Source organism: Ursus maritimus, unplaced genomic scaffold, assembly GCF_017311325.1.
Source record: "Ursus maritimus isolate PB19 unplaced genomic scaffold, ASM1731132v1 scaffold_36, whole genome shotgun sequence".
Classification (NCBI taxonomy): Eukaryota; Metazoa; Chordata; class Mammalia; order Carnivora; family Ursidae; genus Ursus; species Ursus maritimus.
This window is the reverse complement of record NW_024426230.1, coordinates 23,483,469-23,505,590: the sequence shown is the minus strand read 5'-3', so window position 1 is coordinate 23,505,590 and position 22,122 is coordinate 23,483,469. Positions and strand designations below refer to the sequence as shown.

Sequence of the window (22,122 nt, the reverse complement as noted above, 5' to 3'; positions counted from 1 at the left end):
AAGATGCAGCTAAATGGCAGCTCTTTTTATTTAAGCCATGTTTGCATTACATGTATGATTTTTTTTTAATGGAAAACTAGAAATTATATAGAAATCTTTTATGGGAAGAATTTGACCACAGGCAATACAAATTTAGGGTCACCCAAGAATCACTCCTCTGGACGAAAGAATCCACTCTAAGAAACTGTTATGGAGATCATATACAGAAAGTTTTAATAAAAATCTTCTAACAGTTAAAACAGTATTTACTCAGGAATACTTGTATTTTCAGAAAAAAATAAAATGCTCCAAATAAATATTTTAGGACAGAGGAAGTAGTGGTTACCTAAGCCATAAAAAATAGTCTTACACAGACTAGCTGTAACTCCAGGCCCAAAACAACAATGCTATGCTAACACCTGAGAGAGGGTTTTCTCCAGTAACTTTTACTCTTTTACCTCCTGTGTTCCCAGACACCAGTTATGAGGCTATTGCAATGATCTAAAAAAGAGGCGGATCTGAAGAAGGGCCACGGGAATGAACAGAACGGAGCTCTACTGATTCCATTTTCCACAATTCTTTGAAGCAGCTTCATTTTCCATTCCTTCGCCCTAGTTCAAATCCTCATCATAGTTTAGCTGGTGTAGTACCACTTTTTAAGTTAAAAACACAGAAATATTAAGTGACTAAAATAATAAACAGAAAAAAGAACCACCTTCAAATAATACAGAATGTAGTCAGTAAAAAGTAGCAATTTTCTACTCCTAACCAACCCTAAAACCTTGTTCCAACTCTGAAAGTTAAAAAACTTAGAAATCACAACAAAGATTATGTAATATTATAAAACTTATAAAAGCTGAAGTCTGTTTATCCCAAAGCAACTCCAACTTTATGCTTGAATATAGAATACCATATGTAGAACAATATACCTGAAAAACACAAAAAGTAGTATACTTAGGTGGTTTCATACCAAACAAGTTTTCACTAAAATTTAGACTATCTTAGTCCTCCAAGGTATATTTTCTACATACAGGAACTCAATTTCTTTAATTGAAATTCAAGATTAAGAAAATTCTATGACCGGAGTGATAGGATCAATATCTGTTTAACATTAAAAGATAACCCCACAACCCATTCTGGAAACACTAAGCTGAAATCAACACAAGTGCAAAAAACTGATAAGTTTCCTCACAATAAAATTAAATAGGTTTTAATGAAATTAAGGTTTTACAGTCAAATGATTGAAAATGTTAGCGTAACACCTTCCTCTCAAGTACACAAAAAGCTTCCCTTTCTCCAGTTTGACACAGTTAAAACACGAATGAATCCCAAGCTGATCCGTAACTTAATGGAATTTCTTTCTGTGGGATCACCTATTACTTTAACATATCACAGGAATTTACATAACAGGCTAGAGAACAGAAGAAAGAGGTAACAGGTGCTTCAGTACCACCCATATTATCTACTAAGACCACAGTGTGAGCAACAGAGTGTAGATTCATGGTAGTAGTTCCCTGAATGAAAGAGTTTAGACAGAATCTTCCACAGACACAGGTTTTTGCAGTATCCAAATCTTGGCAAAGATGAAAAGGAATGATATGAGAGCCATATGGAATCCTATTGGGAAAAAAAGTTTAAAAAATATTTTTTAATACTTTATTAGATTCAGAACTTCATGTATTAGGTCATGAATTACTGGACACTGAATTATAACCATGGAAAAAATAAGATTACTCTATTAAGTGACTCAGTATATTGTCCTCTCTTCCAAACAGTTAAAAATGAGGAAAATATACTAAAAACACCATATGACATACTGTAAACCTAAGAGGATCTACACTACTCCATAAAGTATCTTTTAGCACTGTCACTTAATAACAAAACCCACGGAACAGAATGAAAAGAGTCATCTGTCCTATATGGGTCTACACTGTATGACCAGTATAACATGATCATTTCAAGGTATAGTTCTGTTATACAATACTCATAATGGTAATGGGATAATTACTGAGTTCCATCTGTGAAGAAATATTTATGTAAATAAAGCTGAATACTCTCCTAGGCATCCACTGTTCAAAAGGGACTTTTAAACTGTGAAACAGATTTAAAACACATATTGTTTGGGGTATTGTTTTACTTTACTGGCTGAGCAAATAAGACTGACCTCACCCCGCTTAAATCGCTCACCCTCCTGCTTCAAACTTCCAATGGTGCCCAATGCAATTAAAATCAAGTCAAACTCTACCCTTATCTATGAGCAACTCTAACATGGTCTCTTGAGGTTGCCTGCCCACTGTCCAACTCCTTCCCCCAAACTCAGCCATGCCTCAAGTCACTTTGTCTGTCTCCCAGAGTCTATTCTTTGTTCTCTAGTCCCTAGCCTAGGCTGGCACATAATAGTTCAGATGTTTTCAACAAATAAAACCCACTCATAATTTAAACTGGGGTTCAAAATCCTATTAGACAAAGTCTGAAAAGATACATACCAAATAAAAAATAGTTTCCTTTTCATAAGGAATTAGGGACCAGCCTTGTTTGCAATTCATTTTTTTCACATGTACTAATTTGTTGCTTGCATAAATAACAATTTTTTAAAAAACTGTGCTAGAAAGTGTCTACCACATGTTTATGTTAATCTCTTTCAGGCTGTTGGTTATAGCCTAAGGAAACAGGTAACAGTTAAAAACTGTATTTTCTATCTAACATAATTTAAATTCCCAAATATTTTTCTAATAGACCATAACTTTGTTTGTAACCAGTAGTTAGGGCAATTTACCAGCAGCTAGATAAAGACATTACTCTCACAGCTTTGGATCTATATTCTTTTTGTAACAAGTGAGCTGAAAACATGTAAAATTACACATTAGTAAAAGTTAAGGCCACCTTACAAGAACCTGTATTAGTAGAGGTCAAGTTTAAAAAACAATGTAGCGGCGCCTGGGTGGCACAGTGTTTAAAGCGTCTGCCTTCGGCTCAGGGCATGATCCCGGCGTTACGGGATCGAGCCCCACATCAGGATCCTCCGCTATGAGCCTGCTTCTTTCTCTCCCACTCCCCCTGCTTGTGTTCCCTCTCTCGCTGGCTGTCTCTATCTCTGTCGAATAAATAAATAAAATCTTTAAAAAAACAATGTAAATACTACAATGCTAAATCATTCAGCACTAACAGATTACTTCTCTACCTTCCCTATTATATCATATTTTGATCACCTATTTTTTCCTTCCACTTTTTTATGTTGGATGTCAGTCCTGAGCCAGCCAGGTGCCCCAAATCATCAGAATTTTTGAAAGCTCCTCAGGTGACTCCAAATGTGAAATAAAGTTTGAGAATCACCACTTTAAGAGCTCTTAAATACGACTGGTGAGGAGGGAAGATTGGATTGATTTCAGTCGGGGTCCATGAGCATTATAAAGCTGTATGCAAAATTCTGTGTATTTTTCTAGGCCCATAATGTCTGTTTTGTTTTTTTTTAAGAACCCCTCTTCCCACTAAAAAACCAATCCTGTCTTTGAAATATGGTCTTCTTGCTATTTTATAGGCATTTGATAATAATTTGGTCTACATCTTAGTCTCCTACATGCAAGAAGCATGAACCAAATGAATAACTGGAGTTTGGTGTTTCATGAAACCAAGTGCAGTTAGTGTTCAAAGGGGAAGAGAGCCAATAGCTACTGAGTCCTACTATACGCCAAATACTTTGGCATTACATTAGCTCCTTGATCTTCACAACTATGTAAAGTGTATATAACTGTTCCTGTTTCACAGATGAGAAAATTGAATCGAAGAGGTTAAATACCTTGCGAAAGCCACACTAAGGGGTGAAGCCAGGAATCAAACTCAGGTCTGACTCCAAAGACCACACTTGACCGCTATGCCAGATTGCAGTTCTTAAACTTTAGAGTGCATCAGTACTACCCGGAAGGACGGATTAAAACACAGAGGGCTGGACCCCACACTCAGAATTTCTGATTCAACAGGTCTGTAGTGAGGTTCAAAACCTCGCATCTCTAACAAGTTCCTAGGTGATTCTGATACTGTTGGTCAGAGGACCACACTTTGAGAAACAATTGCCATTTGTTCATTCATTCATTCAGGTATTAATTAAGTGCCTAATGTATGGTAGGAACAGGGGAGTATCACATTTTAGACCCTGGGGCGACAGTGGGTAATAAGACAAAGTCCACGCCCTCATGGATCTTACATTCTACTGGGGAAAACCGACAGAAAAACAAATGTTCAAGAATATGTAAGGCCGGGTAATAAATCCTATGACAAAAAAGTCAAGCAATGTAAGGGGGTGCGGGATCAAACTTTAAATAGAGTAGGAAAGGCCTTTCTGGGTGCCACTTGGGAAGAGAACCGAATGAAGTATGAAAGTGATCTATAGAATCTTCTGGAAGAAAAGCATTCCAAGCAGAGGTAAGGAGCACCAAGAAGGTCACTGGAGCAAGGGGTCAATTTGTGCACAGCATTGTAAACTACGTTAAAGACTGTGACTATTACAATGAGGATGATGAGAATACTAGAATGCTAACAAAGACACCACGTTATGACTATTAAAGTCTTACCTATTATATAATACGGCTTGTGCAGAGGATTCCAATAAAGTTAATGGCGTTTGCAGCATTATAACTGGAAGGACTTTTGGTTGTTCAAAAGTATTTCCAAAAAGATCCAAGTACTCAAGGGATAAATTTTTAAATTCACTAGGCAAAAAGGGAAGCTTATTTCGAGCTGCTGACAAGAAACGCAGGTTTGTCAATTGTCCCATCTTGAAAGGAAATCTAATCAATTCATTATCGTCAAGTTTCAAATTTGTAAGTTCTCGGAGCTGGCAAAACTGCACAGGAAGTGCCTTAATTTTGTTCTTGCTAAGATCCAAACTCCGAAGTGATGTCTGGAGCGTAGACTGACACAAGGCTACACTGAATGACTCCAAGTGATTATCATTCAGGTTAAGTTCTTGAAGATGGATGAGGTCTCCAATTGTAGCTGGAAGCTTTTTAATATGGTTATGACTCAAGTCTAATTTCCTCAGGTTTCTTAAGCAAAGCATACGCATATCAATTCGAACGAGCCCACAATAAGAAGTCTGAAGATGTTCCAGAGAATATGGGAAGTTCTTGCTTAGAGGATAGTCCCTTTTGGATGTGATAACCATTTTAGTTTTAAATTTTTCAAATTCTGAAGTCTTCACTGGTGTGAAGGTTGAAAGTGGTGCTTCAATGTCACAACCTCTATGAGCCAGTCTCACAGCTGAAATGAAACTCTTTAAACTGCTGGAATTGGCCTGAATAAATAAAAGTAAGCCGTACAATTATAAACTCCATTTTAGATAATACATGAATGCTAATTCATCCTATAATAAATTCTGTAAAGTTATACATGCAAAATGGTGCGATCATTTCTTGAAAATGGCTGTAAAAATAAATTTTTTAGTATTTTATTTTGACTAAATTTCAACATAGATACAAAAACTTTGAAAGTTTTTGAAAAAAGATTATGTTGAAAGACACACTCTAAAGAGAACCATTCAAAGGGGATCAAAAGAGCATAAAATAAAACGAGAAAGCGTGAAAAGAATCCACTTAAGACTTGGGTTTGGAGGGTGTCTGGCTCAGTTGGTTAAGCTACTGCCTTTAGCTCAGGTCATGATCCTGGAGTCCCAAGATCGAGTCCCGCATAAGGCTCCCGGCTCAGCAGGAAATCTGCTTCTCCCTCTGACCCTCTCTACTCTCTCTCTCTCATAAATTAATAAATAAATAAAAATCTTTGAAGAAAAAAAAAAAAAGACTTGGGTTTGGGGTGCCCGTGTGGCTCAGGTCATGATCCCAAGGTCCTGGGATCCAGCCCTGTGTACTGCTCCCTGCTCAGTGGGGAGCCTGCTTCTCCCTCTTCCTCTTCTTCCCCTACTTGTGCTCTCCCTCTGTCAAATAAATAAATAAAATCTTAAAAAAAAAAAAAAAGACTTGGGTTTAAGATGAGCTGAGATGGAGCACCAGGCTGGCTCATTTGGTGAACCGTGCAGCTCTTGACCTTGGGGTTGTGGGTTTGAGCTCCCCATTGGGTGTAGAGATTACTTAAAAAATAAAATCTTTAGGGGTGCCTGGGTGGCTTTAAGTCCATTAAGCATCCAAATCTTGGGTTTGGCTCAGGTTGTAATCTCAGGGTCATAAGATCGAGCCCCACGTCGGGCTCCACACTCATCTCGGACTCTGCTTGAGAGTCTCTCTCCCTCCCTCTGCCCCTCCTGCTCGTGCTCTCTCACTGTCTCTCTAAAATAAATAAGTAAATCTTTAAAAAAATTTTATTTTAATGGTTTAAGTATTTTCTAAAATAATAAAATACCCCCCCAAAATTGTCCTAATTGCATTTTATCTTCTTTTTTATACCAAATTTAGATTTGCAACCTTATTATGCTGGCAAAATGTAGACTTGTGCCACTGGCCTTACAGAGTTCCCCTCTAAGAACACTTAAGGCTCCATCTGGAGCACAGAAACAAGTCATTCTCCTTCCTCTGCATCCTGCATAGCCTTACTAGGCTCTCTGCACTTTTAGAGCTAGGGCCAGCATGCCAGAGAAGCTGCCATTGGTTCTTCAAACACATCTGCCAAGTGTCCAGCCCTATTCAGCTAAGTGGGATATCAGGATGCTCAAACAGGCTCTTCTATAAAGAAAATACAGCCAACCAGCCTGACCATTAATGTGTTTAATACCATACCTTACTTAGACAGATATCCACAGGAGGCTCCTTTAACCGAACAGTAGCTTTCCCCTCATCCATAAATTTGGTGAAGAATTGCTCAATGTTCTCCTTTAGCTGCTTAAAACCAATGAGAAAAAAAAGGACAAAACCAGGAATTGTTATTCAGTAATATTTATTACAGCTAGAATGTGATAGTCACTTTGCCAGGCTTTTACTCAACTCTGGGTGTTTTGTGGTTTTAAGTGTTAGTTTTAATTTCATTGTTTTTTTGTTTTTTTTTTTTTTGCATTTGGCTAGCTACATTTCTTATCTAGCTTCTGGTAGATATAACTGTGTTATCAGCCCAGTAACCCTTTCCTGTGAGTCCCGTTTGGGAGAATGTTCCTCTTCTCCCATTCCAACTATGTGACCGTAGTAGGAGCTGTCAATAGTAGTTACTTGCCTTCTTCAGTCCATTAGTCTCGACTGGACACACCTCCCACAAGATTATAAACTCCATGAAATCAGGAACCTTGTTCCCTTTGTTCACTACTGTATCCACGGAACCACAACAGTGATGACACATAATAGGTGCTCAAAATTTTTAATGACAAATGTCGCTTCTGCTTTAGACTTCAACAACTATTTACTAAGAAGCCACTCTGTACCAAGTACTACGACAGGGGGCTTGAAACAATAGTTGTGAATAAAATCAACATGGTAATTACATTTATAAAGTTGTCAGTATGATGACAGACAATTACTAAATAAATAATTACAAGCATAACAAATATTAAGATAAGGGAAGTACAGATTGCTCTATAGCAAAAGAATCTTACCTGGTGTAAGGAAAAGAAGGTGAACTTAAAGGTGAGAACTGAAGGATCAGGAGATGTTGGGCAAGTGAAGATACTGGGGAAAGAGAGGGAATAGCATACCGATTAAGGAAAAATGTGTGCAAAGCCTTGCAGGCAAGAGAGCTTGGCAGCTGTGAGGAGCTGAAAGAAGTTCAGTATGGCTGAAGGATTCAGTGAAAAGAGGAAAGTGAACCAGGACAGGGAGACTGAATGGTGAAAGATTTTGTAAACCATGTGAAGAATTTTGGATTTTATTCTGCAAATGACATCCACTGAATGACATGAAGCTGGGAACATACATCTACATTTTGATAAGTTCCCTTTAACCACAGTGTAAGAATGAACTTCGGGGGAGGGGAGATTGGGATGGGGGCGGGTAGAAATAGGAGTATCTTTTAAGAGACTAGCCAGCAATGGGAAATGGTGGTTTAGACTGCAGTTGGGATAGAAGGAGGTATGAAAATCTGAAATATAATCAGGAGATAGAATTGAAAGGATTCAATATTTTATTAGATGTGGGAATGCAAAAGCTTTAAGGTTTCTGGATAGAACAGAGCACTATTTTTTTTTTTAAGATTTTATTTATCTGTTGAGAGAGAGAGAGAGAGCGAGAACGAGGTGGGGAGGGGCAGAGGGAGGGGGAGAAGCAAATTCCTTGGAGCCTGACTCAGGGCTTGATCCAAGAACCCTGGGATCATGACCTGAGCCAAAGGCATATGCTCAACCAACTGTGCCACCCAGGCGCCCCAAAAGCAGAGCACTTTTAATGAGTTGCAAAACACCATCAGAAAAGCAAATTAAGGGGTGGCAAAGAAAATTAATGTTTAGATATCTTTGAGTTTGAAATGCTACAACACATCTAAGTGAAGATTTCCAATTGACAGAAGATTCAAGTTGCAAATTAAGGGAGAGGACTAGCTAAAGATACAGATTCGGAAATCACAGTGAGATGAGCAGTAGCTGAACCACGGAACGGAAAAGTTGGTGTAAGAAAGATCCCCAAGGTACTTCCACACTTAGCACCAATACCTAGTCTTCAGGGCCCAGGAACAACACCACTTTAATTCATCCGACAAATGTTTACTGAGCACCTACTATTTCCCAAGCCCTGTGCCACCACCTCTTCTACAAAAACTTTCTCGGGTGCCTGGGTGGCTCAGTTGGTTTAAATGTCTGCCTTCGGCTCTGGTCATGATCCCAGGGTCCTGGGATTGAGTCCTGCATCAGGCTTCCTGCTCAGCGGGGAGCCTGCTTTTCCCTCTGCCCCCACCCCCTGACTCATGCACACTTTTTCTCTTTCTCTCTTGCAAAAATTCTTTTTTTTTTTTTAAAGATTATTTATTTATTTCACAGAGATAGACAGCCAGCGAGAGAGGGAACACAAGCAGGGGGAGTGGGAGAGGAAGAAGCAGGCTCCCAGCAGAGGAGCCCGATGTGGGACTCGATCCCGGAATGCCGGGATCACGCCCTGAGCCGAAGGCAGACGCCCAACGACTGCGCTACCCAGGCGCCCCACAAAAATTAAATCTTAAAAAAAAAAAAAAAGAAACAACTTTCTCAGGCCTCTCTAACCAAATTCATTTCACTTTTTGATACTATACTATTCTACTTTTACCCTTACTATAGCATTTATCATAGCCTACCTTGTATTGTAAGCACTACCAGTGCTTCTATTCTTCCTTTCTAGACTTAGGATAGTGACTAAATGACGTTTATCTCCCACAGCATCTAGTACTGCATCCTGCACACACTAAATCTTCAACTCGCAGTTCACAAAAAACTTTTGATTAGGATTACCACCTACAATTATTAGTGCACCTTAAGTTTTAAGGAAGAGATCATTACAGACTTTAAAAATAGACAGTACCCGAGCTGGGCAGGAAAGAGGCTTTGGGGAGACAATGGCGAAGAAAAGGGAGACACAATTCTTGTTATGAGTTTGCTTCTGTCACCTTACCATCTTCTAACCTATAAAATGTTGGGTGATTGCTGAAGTCCTTTCAAGTTTAAAGATCATATGAGTTGATTCCATGGAAAGGGAGAAATTATGTACACTTTCAACTGCCTATATCAATTATTAAGTGTCTCTGAATGAGATGTAATAAACCCCTCCCTCAACTAAAAGTATTCACTATGGAGTACAACACTATGAGGGAAATAATCCCAGAAACTATAAAATCCAGACAAGAGTCAGATGCAAGGGTGGGAGATGAGTTGCCCCCTCGACTTTATAGGAGACACAAGGTTATTCCAGTCATTTTGACAAAATAACATCGTTCCTTGTAAAATGAAGAAAAAAGAATTTTATAAAACTTGTGTTTTGAAAATCCCATTTCAACTTCCAACTGTTTTTAGAGAGTTTACTATTGCTCTGTAGATGAGAAAAAGCCCTGGCCCTAGAAAATCAAGTCTTAGGAAATTAAACGTTTAAGGAAAAAAAAAAAAAGAGAGAGAGAGAGAGAGAAAGAGATGCACTAACCAGTAACATTAATAAAAATATCAAGATGCAACCCAAAGCATTACTGCTTTACTACTATACTAATCCGGTCTAGCGACCTTGGACAGTATCCATCATCACTTAAAGCCTTAAAAAAAAAAAAAAAAAAAAAAAAAAAACTAGCGAAAATACTGCGGGAGGAAAAAACTTATTGAACGAAAGTGCAATTATTTTACTGGTCCCCTAAACTGGAATGCTGTCTCATTTAAAGTTTAGTTTCACGCAGACCGAGTTTCCAGAGGCCTTAAAAGGGCAGGGTTACCATCTACTATTAAATAGAAAGGCTGTTAACTTAAAGCCAAAGAAATGGGGAAAGAAAACTAAAGAGAAGGTGCCCTCTCAAAAGCTTTCCTCTTTCGGGTCCGAAGAGAGGCGCTCAGGACTCGGAGTGGTGGTGGGGCTCAGGTCCCCCCCATCCCCACCCCGGACGGGCTCCAGCCTCTGGAACCGGCGAGCAAGCGAGGCCCGAAGGGGAAGAACTCGTGCCAACTCCCGAGGCAGGGCCGGTTCGGTCTACGCACCTCGTAGCGGGTACCGCGCTTGTCCTTCAGGGTGCAGATGAGCAGGCAGGTGGGGTGCGGGCCGCCTCGGTCGCTCCGAGCCCCAGCCCGAGGCTGACTCCTGGGCGTCTGCTGACAGAGGCTCAACACCGCCCGGACGCCCTTACCCCGGTTCCTCATTCCCAGAGCCGGCAAATGCCGACTGACGACCTCGACGTCGCAGTGCAGCTTCATTTCGCCGGAGCAGCGGCAAACAGGTCCACAAGTCGGCTTTGAAACTTCCCCCTTCCCGCCGCGCCGCCGCCGGGGTCCTGGAGCGTGCGGGCTGTCCCCGGATATGCCTGCCTGCTCGGGGTGACAACAGCTCGGGTTTCCTCACAACAGCGGCTCTGTGGGTGTGCGGGGGCGACGCCCCCCCTTTCACTTTCAGGGCCGAGTCCTGACTGGGGCTGTGGGTCGGCGAAGCGCCGATACCGGCAGCCGGAGGATTCGGCTCGCGCCTCCCGATACCGGCGACTGGCGAAGGCGCAACGTCCTTTCCCAGGAACGCTTGCGGGTGGCGGCGCAGGTGGTATTGTTTGGGGCGGACTTCCAGTTTCCGCTGTTGACACTTAACGGGTTTCCCGCACTTGTTGGGTCGTTGAGTTTCCCAAAGAGAAGCGGGTGCCCCTCTGTTAAAGGGAAAGTCTCTTTACCTACCAGGCTTCGGGACTTGGGACCTTACGAGCTGACCATTTGCCAGCCAGGGCGCGGCATTTCCCGGCTCTGATGACCTGGTGTTTGTTTTGGTTTTGGTGGCTCCCCTCACTCCGGAGGCAACACCTGCACGTCAGAACTAATTTGATAGGACAATATTTGACTTGGCAGTTTCTGTCGAACAAATGCTCATTTTGTAACCGCTACTAGGTTGGATGGACTGACTGGCTTAACTGCATCTGACACTTGGGAAGACCGTAAAAAAAACCCATATGCCCTTCGGACTCCTTATTACATTTATTAATGGAGGGCCAGGCCTTAGTGGGGCGAGGGAGGTGCTCTCAGGGTGGTAGTCCCGTCTCCTTAAATTTTGTGCCCTAGACGCCTCTCTCGCCTCACCCTAGTCCCGGCCTTTTATTAAACGTTCATTTCGTTTGAGCTGTACTTTCGCAAATGTGAAATGACTTACAGAAATACCGATTTTCAATTTATGACAATATAATGATTTATCGTTAAGTGAGCATCCCTGTTTACAACATGTTGAACCTGAAGTGTTATCTGTTGATTCTCATTCTGAAAAATGTAATTGGTTCTTAGTGATTAACATAATAAAGCAGTACTTTTTTTTCCCTATTTACTATTCTTGCATGTAGAGCATGAAAACACAACACCGCATTAAGCAACAGTTAATTTCATGGCCAGAGGGAGACAAAACTAAACTAAAACGACACCTTATAGAGTTTTCAAAGACAGACTTTACAGGAATCACCCCCTTAAGCGCTTTGAGTAAAAAAAATAATAAAACACCAGCATGTTAAATATACTCTGAACTTCCAGGGACAGCTGGGAGTTGGGAAAATCTTAAATGTATAAACCGATGTAATTTTAATTAGAATAGAAATGTACAAAACCCAAGAATACAACAACAATAACAAAGCCTCAACCCTCTATTTGGTGTTACGCGGATTGTTGAAGCACAGATTCAGTGATAAGATGCTAAATAATCAAAATATATGAAAGTTACTTAACACTTCCAAGGTGATTTTAGAGTAGAATGATGGCGTTGGTGTAGTTTTTGAATGTTGTTGTTGGTGGTGGGGCCTGGAAAGAATTCTTGAGACATCGTCCGTGCAAAATGGTGGTCTTCCTGACGTGTGGGGACAGGACCAGTGGGCAGAAGAGCTGCCCGAGCAGCTACCTGCTGCTGCCCACTCTCCTGGGATTATGAGGAGCAAGTGATTATATATTTTGGGATTAGGGGAAGTAAAGGTAAGGGAAGTTCCAAAAGGACTTTCACATGTTAAAGAAGACTCAAGATCCCAGAGGAATGTTATATGCTACCAATCTCAAGTGTTCATCAATGGGCTGTAGGTTACAAGGCGATTGAATTTTATCTACATTTCCTTTTGCCTTTGTCTCCTACATCAGTGTGTAGGGCCAAAAACGTATCTTCCTGGTTGCCAGATTCTCAACAACCTGTGTGCTTCCCAAAATATTTAAATAAGATGACATAAAGTAATATTGGACTGAAAGTAAAAAAAAAAAAGTATCAGTTTTTGAGATCTCATCTCTCTCCCTACCCCCCTCCCCATCTTCCCCTCAGTTTCCCCATTTTTAATTGCTGAAATACTTGGATATGACATTTATTTTGCTCTTTCTGGACTGTTCATGAAGCAAAAGATTCTTTAGGAGCGCCTGGCTGACTTAGTTGGTGGAGCATTGGACTCTTGATCTCAGGGTAGTAAGTCTGAGCCCCATATTGGGTGTAGAAGTTATTTAAAAATTTTTTTCTTTGATTATCCATCCACACTTCTGTCTTTACTACCATACAAATAAAGTCTGCCTGTTGATCTCCTCTACTGTTTATTATTTCAACTAACTTTAATTGCAGACTCACTGAACATGGAAATACAAGGCATTTTAAAGTGGGCTACAGTTTTTAACAAAATGAATCAAAGAAGTGACATCTAGATTAGTTTTCCTTCTGTAAAATTGGGTTTCTCTTCTTCCTGGCCTGCATACTACACTTATTTCCTCCCCTCTGTTTTGTTCATACTAACTGATCCTATTAATCTTTCAAAACCCAGTTCAGTTTCCACTAGCTATCTTTAACATCTTGTTCTTCTTTTCAGAAGTTTGAAAATTCAATTGCACTTAAAATTACCTTTTTTTTTTTTTTAAATTTCCCTGGGATTTCCGGTGCATACAGAATTCAACAATTAATTGAATCTCTGACTTTTCCCCCTTCACTTGCACCCATAGTAAACTTGACTCACTTAGGTTTGTGGCTCAATTGGGTTTAAACATGTAGTCTTGGAACATAGGTGAGGTTCAGTGAGGTGGAGTCCGGAGCCAACAACCAAGAAAGAATTCTTGAGATGTCTTTGGTGTAAAACGGTGGTTTATTAAAGCACGGGGACAGGATCCGTGGGCAGAAAGAGCTGCTGCCCCAGGGTTGCGCGAGGTGGCTGATTATATACTAAGGGGTTGGGGGAAGTAAGGAAAAAGGGAGGTTTCTTTCATATGTTAAAAGAGACCCACAGGATACCAGAGGCCTTGCTATTGTCAAGTTAAGGCTGTTTACCCATCTAGGTAAGGCATTAACATGTTGTAAGAATTGTTGGGAGCTTCTTGGAGGAATATTACATTCCTCCTATCACACGTCCTTATCAGTGGGCTGCAGGTTTAAAAGAAACTCAGTTTTATTTACATTTCCTTCTGCCTCAGCCTCCCTCAATTTTATGGAGGGGAGGGTGATGTTAGGCCTTCAGGAAACTGAGTTATGGGTCTCTAGAAGTTAGGCTATTGCTAAGAAAGCTTCTTCCGTGTAAATCACTAGGACATTTGTAAACTGAGGGAGACTCAGGTCTTGCAGGACTGGGATCTCTACAAGGCAACTATTTGTTTTTCCTTTAGGGCAGCCAGGAGTGCCTGAGGAAGGCCACACATTTCCCATCTTGGGGGAAGGTTTGTGGGATGTCAGCTTCTGCTTTGTCCCCAGCTTGCCTTCCGTTCCCTCGTCAACATCATATTATTAAACAGTGAGTTCATAATGTATGGACAGCGTAGATTTGTTTGCCCTAGCACATTGGGACCAGATCTTAGAGTTGGTTTTTTAATCATAAACTTCATTAAATTCAAAAAAGCTAAATAGTTAACAAATTAACACTTAAGCATTAGACTTATATAGTGCTACCCTGCCCCTGTTGATGCTCCTTAATTAGGCCTTATAAGTTGTGTTTCCGCTATGATTCCCTAATTAATACCCACCTTTCCCTTGTTAGTGCTACCATGTCATTTGAGAGCTGCATTACTTCCCTCCAGAACTATTCCTAAACTTACCAGGTCTTCTTACTTCAATACTTATTCATGTATTTAATATTTATAGTGTTTTTGCTGTATGCCAGCACCTGCGTTAGATGTTTAGAAGGCAGAGATGATTTTGCAGTGTTTAGGAGAGACAAGCAAACCAGCAATTATACTACAGTGGGATAAATGTCAGACATTAAAGGAGTGGAAAGTAGCCAGATGATGAAAAGAATTTGTTTGCTAAACCAGGACCTTTGAACTGTAGCCTGAAAGTTCTGGGAAACCACTGAAAAATGTCAACAGGGGATAAAATTCAGACGTGTTTAGAAAGGTTACTGTGGTCAGTAAAGAGATTACTTTGGAGGTAGAGAAAGCCTAGAGGCAGGGATCAGCTAACCGGCTAATGCAATGATCCACCATCTACACTGTTGTCGCATTAAATTCTTTTAAAGAGTTTCCTGTCACAGAAGCTAAACTCTGAGTGCTGAGACATAGTTTACAGATATTCCAATTTGATTCTTTCATTTTTCACAAAGGGAACAGAGGCCGAAAAGAATAAAGGGATTTGCTTACGACCTCTGGATGGTCAGTGTGACCACAAATAGTGCTAGAACTCAAGGTTGCAATCAGCTTCCAAAGTCCTGATCATGTTGATATTTTGACTCCCCCCCCCCCCACCGCCGCAAATCACAAATGTTCTTAATGGCGTCTAGAATAGTGAGTCCTTTCCAGGAGGTTTTCAATCTACTCTCCCCAGATCCAGTGGAGGAATTATTATGTATGGCTGCCACAGCCTCACAAAACAGATTTCTTAAATAAAAAGACTGGAAAGTTGAAATGATTCCTTTAATCCATGGGCTGCAGAATGAATGTTGTGTTAGCAGGCATGAAAACAACATCAATCTCATTGTACATCTCCATCAGAGCTCTTGGGTGACCAGGGGCATTGTCAATGAACAGTCATATTTTGAAAGGCATCCTTTTTTCTGAGCATATGTCTCAACAGTGGGCTTAAAATACTCAGTAAGCCATGTTATAAATGGATATGCTGTCATCTAGGCTTTGTTGTTCCACTTACAGAGCACAGGCAGAGTAGAGTTAGCATTATTTTTAAGACTCTAGGATTTTTGGAATGGCCAGTGAGCATTGGCTTCAACATTAAGAACTACTTGAATATCAAGATAGTTTGGCAGATTGTTCAACTGTAACTAATTGGTTCTTGTTTGTCCTTTTCCTTTTTGCTTTTAAATGAGTTCACACTTTTTTAGGTCCAAAGGATTCTTATCAAAGTGTTTATGGAATTGATCTCGGAACCATTGTAGTCTTTTAAAAATTATGTACACCATCTAGGAAAGCTCTGAGAAGCCTATAGATGGGGAAATGTTAGATTAACTTTTGAGAGATACATGAATTTTGGAAACTGTAGATCAATGACTGATATAAATTCCAGGAAAACTGGAAGTTTGACATTTGACCCCCTACAATCAGGCTTTATGATAAAGTATGTTTGTTTTACCTGCCAGTAAGGTTTTTGTGCATCCCCAACTCTAGTTACATGAGATTGTTCACCTTCCCCAACTCCATTCTTTGGCTCAAACTCTTCCTGTCACCTGTCACCAGGCATTCCATCTCCTGCTGCCTGCAAAAATCCCACTCTTGAAGGTTTACTTCAAAGGCATCTTAAATATACCTCAAGCTGGAATTAATTTCTCTCTTCTTTGCTCCTCTTGTACACCATGAGTACATCCATCATACGACACAGAGTGTTCTGCTTACTTAGTTGTATACAGGTCATTGAGTCACACAAGTTGAAACCGGATGGAAGGGGTCTTTAAGAAAATCCCATTTTCTTCCCTACATCTGCAAGTTTTAAGAATAGGAATCAAGTCGTACCTGTTTTTTTTTAATTTCTGACTTGCCTTCTTCCTTCATCTTGCACCAAAGTACCTAATTTAATGAATGGGCGGGGCACCCCCAATCCTGAAATAACATATCTCAAGAAGTGCTGTATTTCAGTTTTACCATAAGAATTCATGTGTAAAATTTTATTGATTATTTCACCCTGCGGTACATTTTGTAGATCTAGTTAAAGCTTTGATTTTGGAACCATGCACAGTTTTAGGTTTATCTAGAGACATTATAAACGTCCATTTGGAATTTAGACATCTTTCAGGAGATCATCTTTCAGCAGATTATCAGATGGCATTTATTTTTCAGTAGTTGTAACCAAATCATCCTGTCAAAGCAACATACATTGTGCAACTTGTTTCTAACTTATATTCAATTACATTTAAATATCAAACACACTAACCCTGTTATTTCTCTTGATTGTTGTAGGTGGTATTTCTAAAAGTGTGTCCTTCAACCAGAGAACAAGAAACGGCTTTGAAAACGTATTCTGTTTAACAGAAGAGAAACTCCTACTGTTGACTCCTAATTATTACAGCCGAGTCTAAGTTATTTTGTTAAATTATCCCAGCAGGTGTCAGTGCTGAGTCGAGGCAAAGTCCTTTTTCCAAGTTTAAAATTTTAATTTGAAAAATGTGAATGGGTCAGGCGGTGAAAGCATAGTTAGATCACAAAATTATCTATTTCTCAGGAGTTCAAAATTCATTCTTTAGGGCTTCAAAAGAGACGGGGTCTCGCTATGTTGCCCAGGCTGGAGTGCAGTGGCTATTCACAGGCGCGATCCCACTACTGATCAGCACGGGAGTTTTGACCTGCTCCGTTTCCGACCTGGGCCGGTTCACCCCTCCTTAGGCAACCTGGTGGTCCCCCGCTCCCGGGAGGTCACCATATTGATGCCGAACTTAGTGCGGACACCCGATCGGCATAGCGCACTACAGCCCAGAACTCCTGGGCTCAAGCGATCCTCCTGCCTCAGCCTCCCGAGTAGCTGGGACTACAGGCGCGCGCCACCGCGCCCGGCGCTCGAGAGCAGCGCAAGTTGAGACTAGAGGCTGAGTTGCGGTGACGTCATCAGCCGTGCCGGCCTGGAACGTTTCCAAGAGCTCTCGATTCACTCTAAACAGCGGAGCCGCACAGCGCCCGCGTCATTTGTCAGCACTGCATTCTGGGTAAACCGTGTCTCAAAAATTTGAAGAGCGCATGCGTTCGCTGGCTCCTTCCTTTTGCCTCGTTGCATCCGAGAGAGCAAGATGGGTCACCAGCAGCTCTACTGGAGCCATCCGAGGAAATTTGGCCAGGGTTCTCGTTCTTGGTGAGAAACAGAATGTGGTTTTAGGGAAGGGTTGCACTGGGTTGTGACGCGGCCAGAAAGTTCATGGAGAGGAGCCGCCGCCGCGTGGGGGTAGAGCGAGTCTGGAGCCGGGACTGCCGCCATTACGGGCCTCTGACGGGTCGGGGAAGACCGGCGGTGCGGGTGGTGGTCCCCGAGTGCGGAATCCTTCCATTTCTGCGGCTGCAGTAACGCCGTCTCTCCTTACAGCCGCGTGTGCTCCAACCGGCACGGTCTGATCCGGAAATACGGCCTCAATATGTGCCGCCAGTGTTTCCGTCAGTACGCGAAGGATATAGGCTTCATTAAGGTACGCGGCCGCGGATGCCTTCTCCCGGTTCTGGGAGCGGGGAACGTTCAGATATTCTCTTGTTTGGAGCTTCCGACCAGCACTGTTTTCGTCGTTGTCTTAGTTGTTAGCGGGGCTTTTTGGGGTATCGGACGGCACTGTTGAAGAGTTTTGGCAGTGAGGGTGATGGGATAGACTTTACAGTCTAACTCCTTCTTACCAGTGCCTGTCAGTTTTAGAAATCACTGGAAATTAAGTTTTGGATCCCTTTAATCGTATCTAGACATTTTCCAGCAACATACATGTGTTGGCTATTGCCCTGAAATGTGGGATAGCATCATATACTGGAATGAACTTGAGGATGGGGGCCAGAGAGACCGCCGTAGGATTCAGATAGAAGCCGTCTATTTAATAATAGTCCTATGACTTTAGTTCAGTCACATGAAGTTCCTTTTCTGCCTGAGAAAAATAAATGGGAAGATTGTTGCAAAAATTAGTTAATATGTATACGTGGCGCTGTCTTGACTCCTAAAAATCAGTTAAGTGCTAGAGTGTTTTCTGCCCCCTGTGGTGAAGACTACCACTTTCTTGGTTCTTTGAGATACAGTTACTGCCGTTGAAGTATGATCTCTCGTAGACACAACGTATCTTAAGTTCAGACGTTTAGTTTTGACCAAACACTTAGCAGGTATATCCTTGTGACAGTGTGGAAGTTCATACATCTCACTCAGTGGGATGGGAGGTAGTGAGTGTATCAGTGATGAGAATGGGCTCAGGCTCTTGAGCTAATGACTGTGTCCCCAGTTCTCAGAGGTTAAGATTAAGTGAGTTAATTTATGCATGATTCCTGTAGTAGTGTTTGTCAGACATTGAATACCAAAATATTGGCTGTGTAATTAGTTACCTACTTAACCAACCTGAGGTTTCAGTAGAGATCATTTTACGTAGTAGTGTTTTTCTAGTGGGGAATTCTTTGAGGGAAGAAGTGAATGCCAGTACTAAAGTTTACAATCTAAAGTATAACTGCTGTGGTTTGTGGAATAGCTTGCTGTAAGCATTCGGTAAATATTTAAGCTAGTTAGAGCTTGGTAGCTAGTTTGGGTGGGTCAGATTTCCAGTTTAAACCTCATTCTTCCATAATAAGAACAAGTGTTTGTGAGAATAAAATGGGTATTTAAACATTTTGAATTAATGCATTTCCTGTCTTTTTTTTTTTCAGTTGGATTAAGTGAACTTCCTGGAATGGGTCATCCAGGATACCTACCTTAACTGCAGATATGCAAGATGCCTACCTTAATGCCAACTCATTGTACATAAAATAAAAATACTCTGATTATGAGTGCTTTAATGTGAATGGAGTGGTCAATTGATTATAGAAATCTCCTTTTTAGAAATGTACTATTTTCTCAGCGGTTCATCTTCAACATATGTGGCTTAATTTCCCTCAGTTATGTTAAAGTATTCATGCTGAACTCTGATAAAAATGCCAGTGTTTTTGTATTTCAAAAACAACTTTTTTTGTTACATAAAGTGACTTCTATATACAGGAGCATCCAGCATATAACCTGAGACAACTGTCTCCTAAGTAATTGATTTGCTACAGTGAGCTAGGCAGTGGAGGTAAAATTGTTGAAATACATTTTTTTGAAAAAAGATCACTGAAACCTCAGCATTGCCCAGAGGCGGGGAGGTAGCAGTCCTTTCTTCTGGGGTAATTGAAAGATAAAAGCTTGTAAGTTTATCAAATGTTTGTATGTGGAAGGAAGGGGGGACCAGTACTTAAAAGTTCATGGGTCTTGTCAGCAAAATAAACTTTAATGAGGCGAGGGTGGAAGGAGTGAAACAAGTCTGTTGGAATAGTTTAGGCAAGTGATCTTGGCTAGGACTAGGATAAAAGGGAGTGGTTGAGGTAGTCCGCAAACATGGCTTTTGAAGAGCAAGATGGCAGGATTTGTTGAAGGATTGGATGTGGGAGATACAAAATAAAGGATTCTAAGGGTTGGCCTGAGCAATGGGAAGGCTATAGTTCTTACTGAGCTAGGACTGAAAAAATGGTTTGGGGAGGAAGAGTTGTTTGGGGCATAGTAAGTTGAAAGTGCTTTTAGACTTCCATATGGAGCTCCCAAGTAGGTAGGCATTTATGTATATTTCCTCTGGAATCCTTGGGAGCTTGGGACTGCTAGTACAATTTTGAATGTCTTCAGAATATGAATAATGTCTGCTAATTTGGGATCTCATTGTGACTATGAGAGAGCCAATTCCTAAAATCTGGGGAGTAAATAATATATGAACAGGACTGTTTGGGTTATTCCAGGGACAGGTGGGAAGATGAACAGACTAAAGGAGAACAAAAATAATGGCATATTAGAAGCCAAGCAGGGAGTGATCAGCTAACTGCTTCTGATACACTTGGGTTGATACCCTGTCCTTTCAGGAGGGAAGGTATGGCAGGAAACAGGTGGAAAAAACATCTTAACTGATTGTGGTTAAACTATCTGCAAAGTCTTTTTTTCTTTTTTTTTAAATAATTTTTTTATTATGTTATATTAGTCATCATAAGTATATTCTTAGTTTTTGATGTAATGTTCCATGATTCATTACTTGTGTATAACACCCAGTGCACCATGCAATACATGCCCTCCTTACTACCCATCACCGGCCTATCCCAATCCCCCACTCCCCTCCCCTCTGAAGCCCTCGGTTTGTTTTCCAGAGTCCATAGTCTCTCATGGCTCATTCCCCCTTCTCTTTCCTCCCCCTTCATTCTTCCCTTCCTTCTCCTACTGATCTTCCTATTTCTTATGTTCCATAAATGAGTGAAACCATATGATAATTGCCTTTCTCTGCTTGACTTATTTCACTTAGCATAATCTCCAGTCCTGCCCATGTTGCTGCAAATGTTGTGAAATCGTTCTTTCTGATGGCTGAGTAATATTCCATTGTATATATGGACCACATCTTAATCCAGTCATCTGTTGAAGGGCATCTCGGCTCCTTCCACAATTTAGCTATTGTGGACAATGCTGCTATGAACACTGGGGTGCATATGGCCCTTCTCTTCACTACGTCTGTATCTTTGGGGTAAATTCCCAGTAATGCAATTGCTGGATCATAGGGGAGCTCAATTTTTAACTTTTTAAGGGACCTCCACACTGTTTTCCAAACTGGCTGTACCAACTTGCATTCCCACTAACAATGTACGAGGGATCCCCTTTCTCCACATCCTCTCCAACATTTGTTGTTTCCTGCCTTGCTAATTTTTGCCATTCTAACTGGTGTAAGGTGATATCTCCATGTGGTTTTGATTTGAATTTCTCTGATGGCTAATGATTTTGAACATTTTTTCATGTGTCTGTTAGCCATTTCTATGTCTCCATTGGAAAAGTGTCCATTCATATCTTCTGCCCATTTTTTGATTTGATTATTTGTTTCCTGCGTATTAAGTTTGAGAAGTTCTTTGTAGATCTTGGATAACAGTCTTTTATCTGTAGTGTCATTTGCAAATATCTTCTCCCATTCCATGGGCTACCTCTTATTTTTTTTGACTGTTTCTTCGGCTGTGCAGAAGCTTTTTATCTTGATGAAGTCCCACAAGTTCGTTTTTCTTTTGTTTCTCTTGCCTTTGGAGATGTGTCATGAAAAAAGTTGCTGTGGCCGATGTCAAAGAGGTTGCAGCCTGTGTTCACCTCCCTGATTTTGATGGATTCCTATCTCACATCGAGATCTTTCATCCATTTGGAGTTTATCTTTGTGTATGGTGTGAGAGAGTGGTCAAGTTTCATTCTTTTGCATGTAGCTGTCCAGTTTTCCCAGCACCATTTATTGAAGAGACTGTCTTTTTTCCTCAGGATGTTTTTCCTGCCTTGTCAAAGATTAGTTGCCCAAAGAGCCGAGGGTCCATTTCTGGGTTCTCTATTCTGTTCCATTGGTCTATGTGTCTGTTTTTGTGCCAGTACCATGCTGTCTTTGTGATCACAGCTTTGTAGTACAGCTCGAAATCCGGCATTGTGATGCCCCCAGCTTTGTTTTTCCTTTTCAACAATTCCTTGGCAATTCGGGGCCTTTTCTGGC

The 22,122-nt window shown here is 41.0% G+C and overlaps 2 protein-coding genes across 3 annotated transcripts; one reads left to right on the top strand and one right to left on the bottom strand.

The window, feature by feature from the left end:
* Positions 1-4: 4 nt before the first annotated feature.
* LRR1 (leucine rich repeat protein 1) lies at positions 5-10,829 on the bottom strand. 2 transcript variants are annotated; one of them, XM_008693549.2, is made up of 4 exons: positions 10,541-10,825; positions 6,702-6,800; positions 4,548-5,269; positions 5-1,596 (listed from the first exon to the last, which is right to left on the bottom strand). In XM_008693549.2, the coding sequence occupies exons 1-4, from the start codon at positions 10,751-10,753 to the stop codon at positions 1,356-1,358; spliced, it is 1,275 nt and encodes a 424-aa protein (XP_008691771.1). In that variant the 5' UTR covers positions 10,754-10,825; the 3' UTR covers positions 5-1,355. The 2 variants fall into 2 exon arrangements, with proteins under 2 accessions (XP_008691771.1, XP_008691779.1); XM_008693557.2 differs by lacking the exon at positions 4,548-5,269 and having other exon boundaries at positions 10,541-10,829.
* Positions 10,830-17,586: 6,757 nt separating this feature from the next.
* On the top strand, positions 17,587-19,393 carry RPS29 (ribosomal protein S29). The gene is made up of 3 exons (XM_008693567.2): positions 17,587-17,744; positions 17,973-18,072; positions 19,271-19,393. The coding sequence occupies exons 1-3, from the start codon at positions 17,683-17,685 to the stop codon at positions 19,277-19,279; spliced, it is 171 nt and encodes a 56-aa protein (XP_008691789.1). The 5' UTR covers positions 17,587-17,682; the 3' UTR covers positions 19,280-19,393.
* The last annotated feature ends 2,729 nt before the right edge of the window (positions 19,394-22,122 follow it).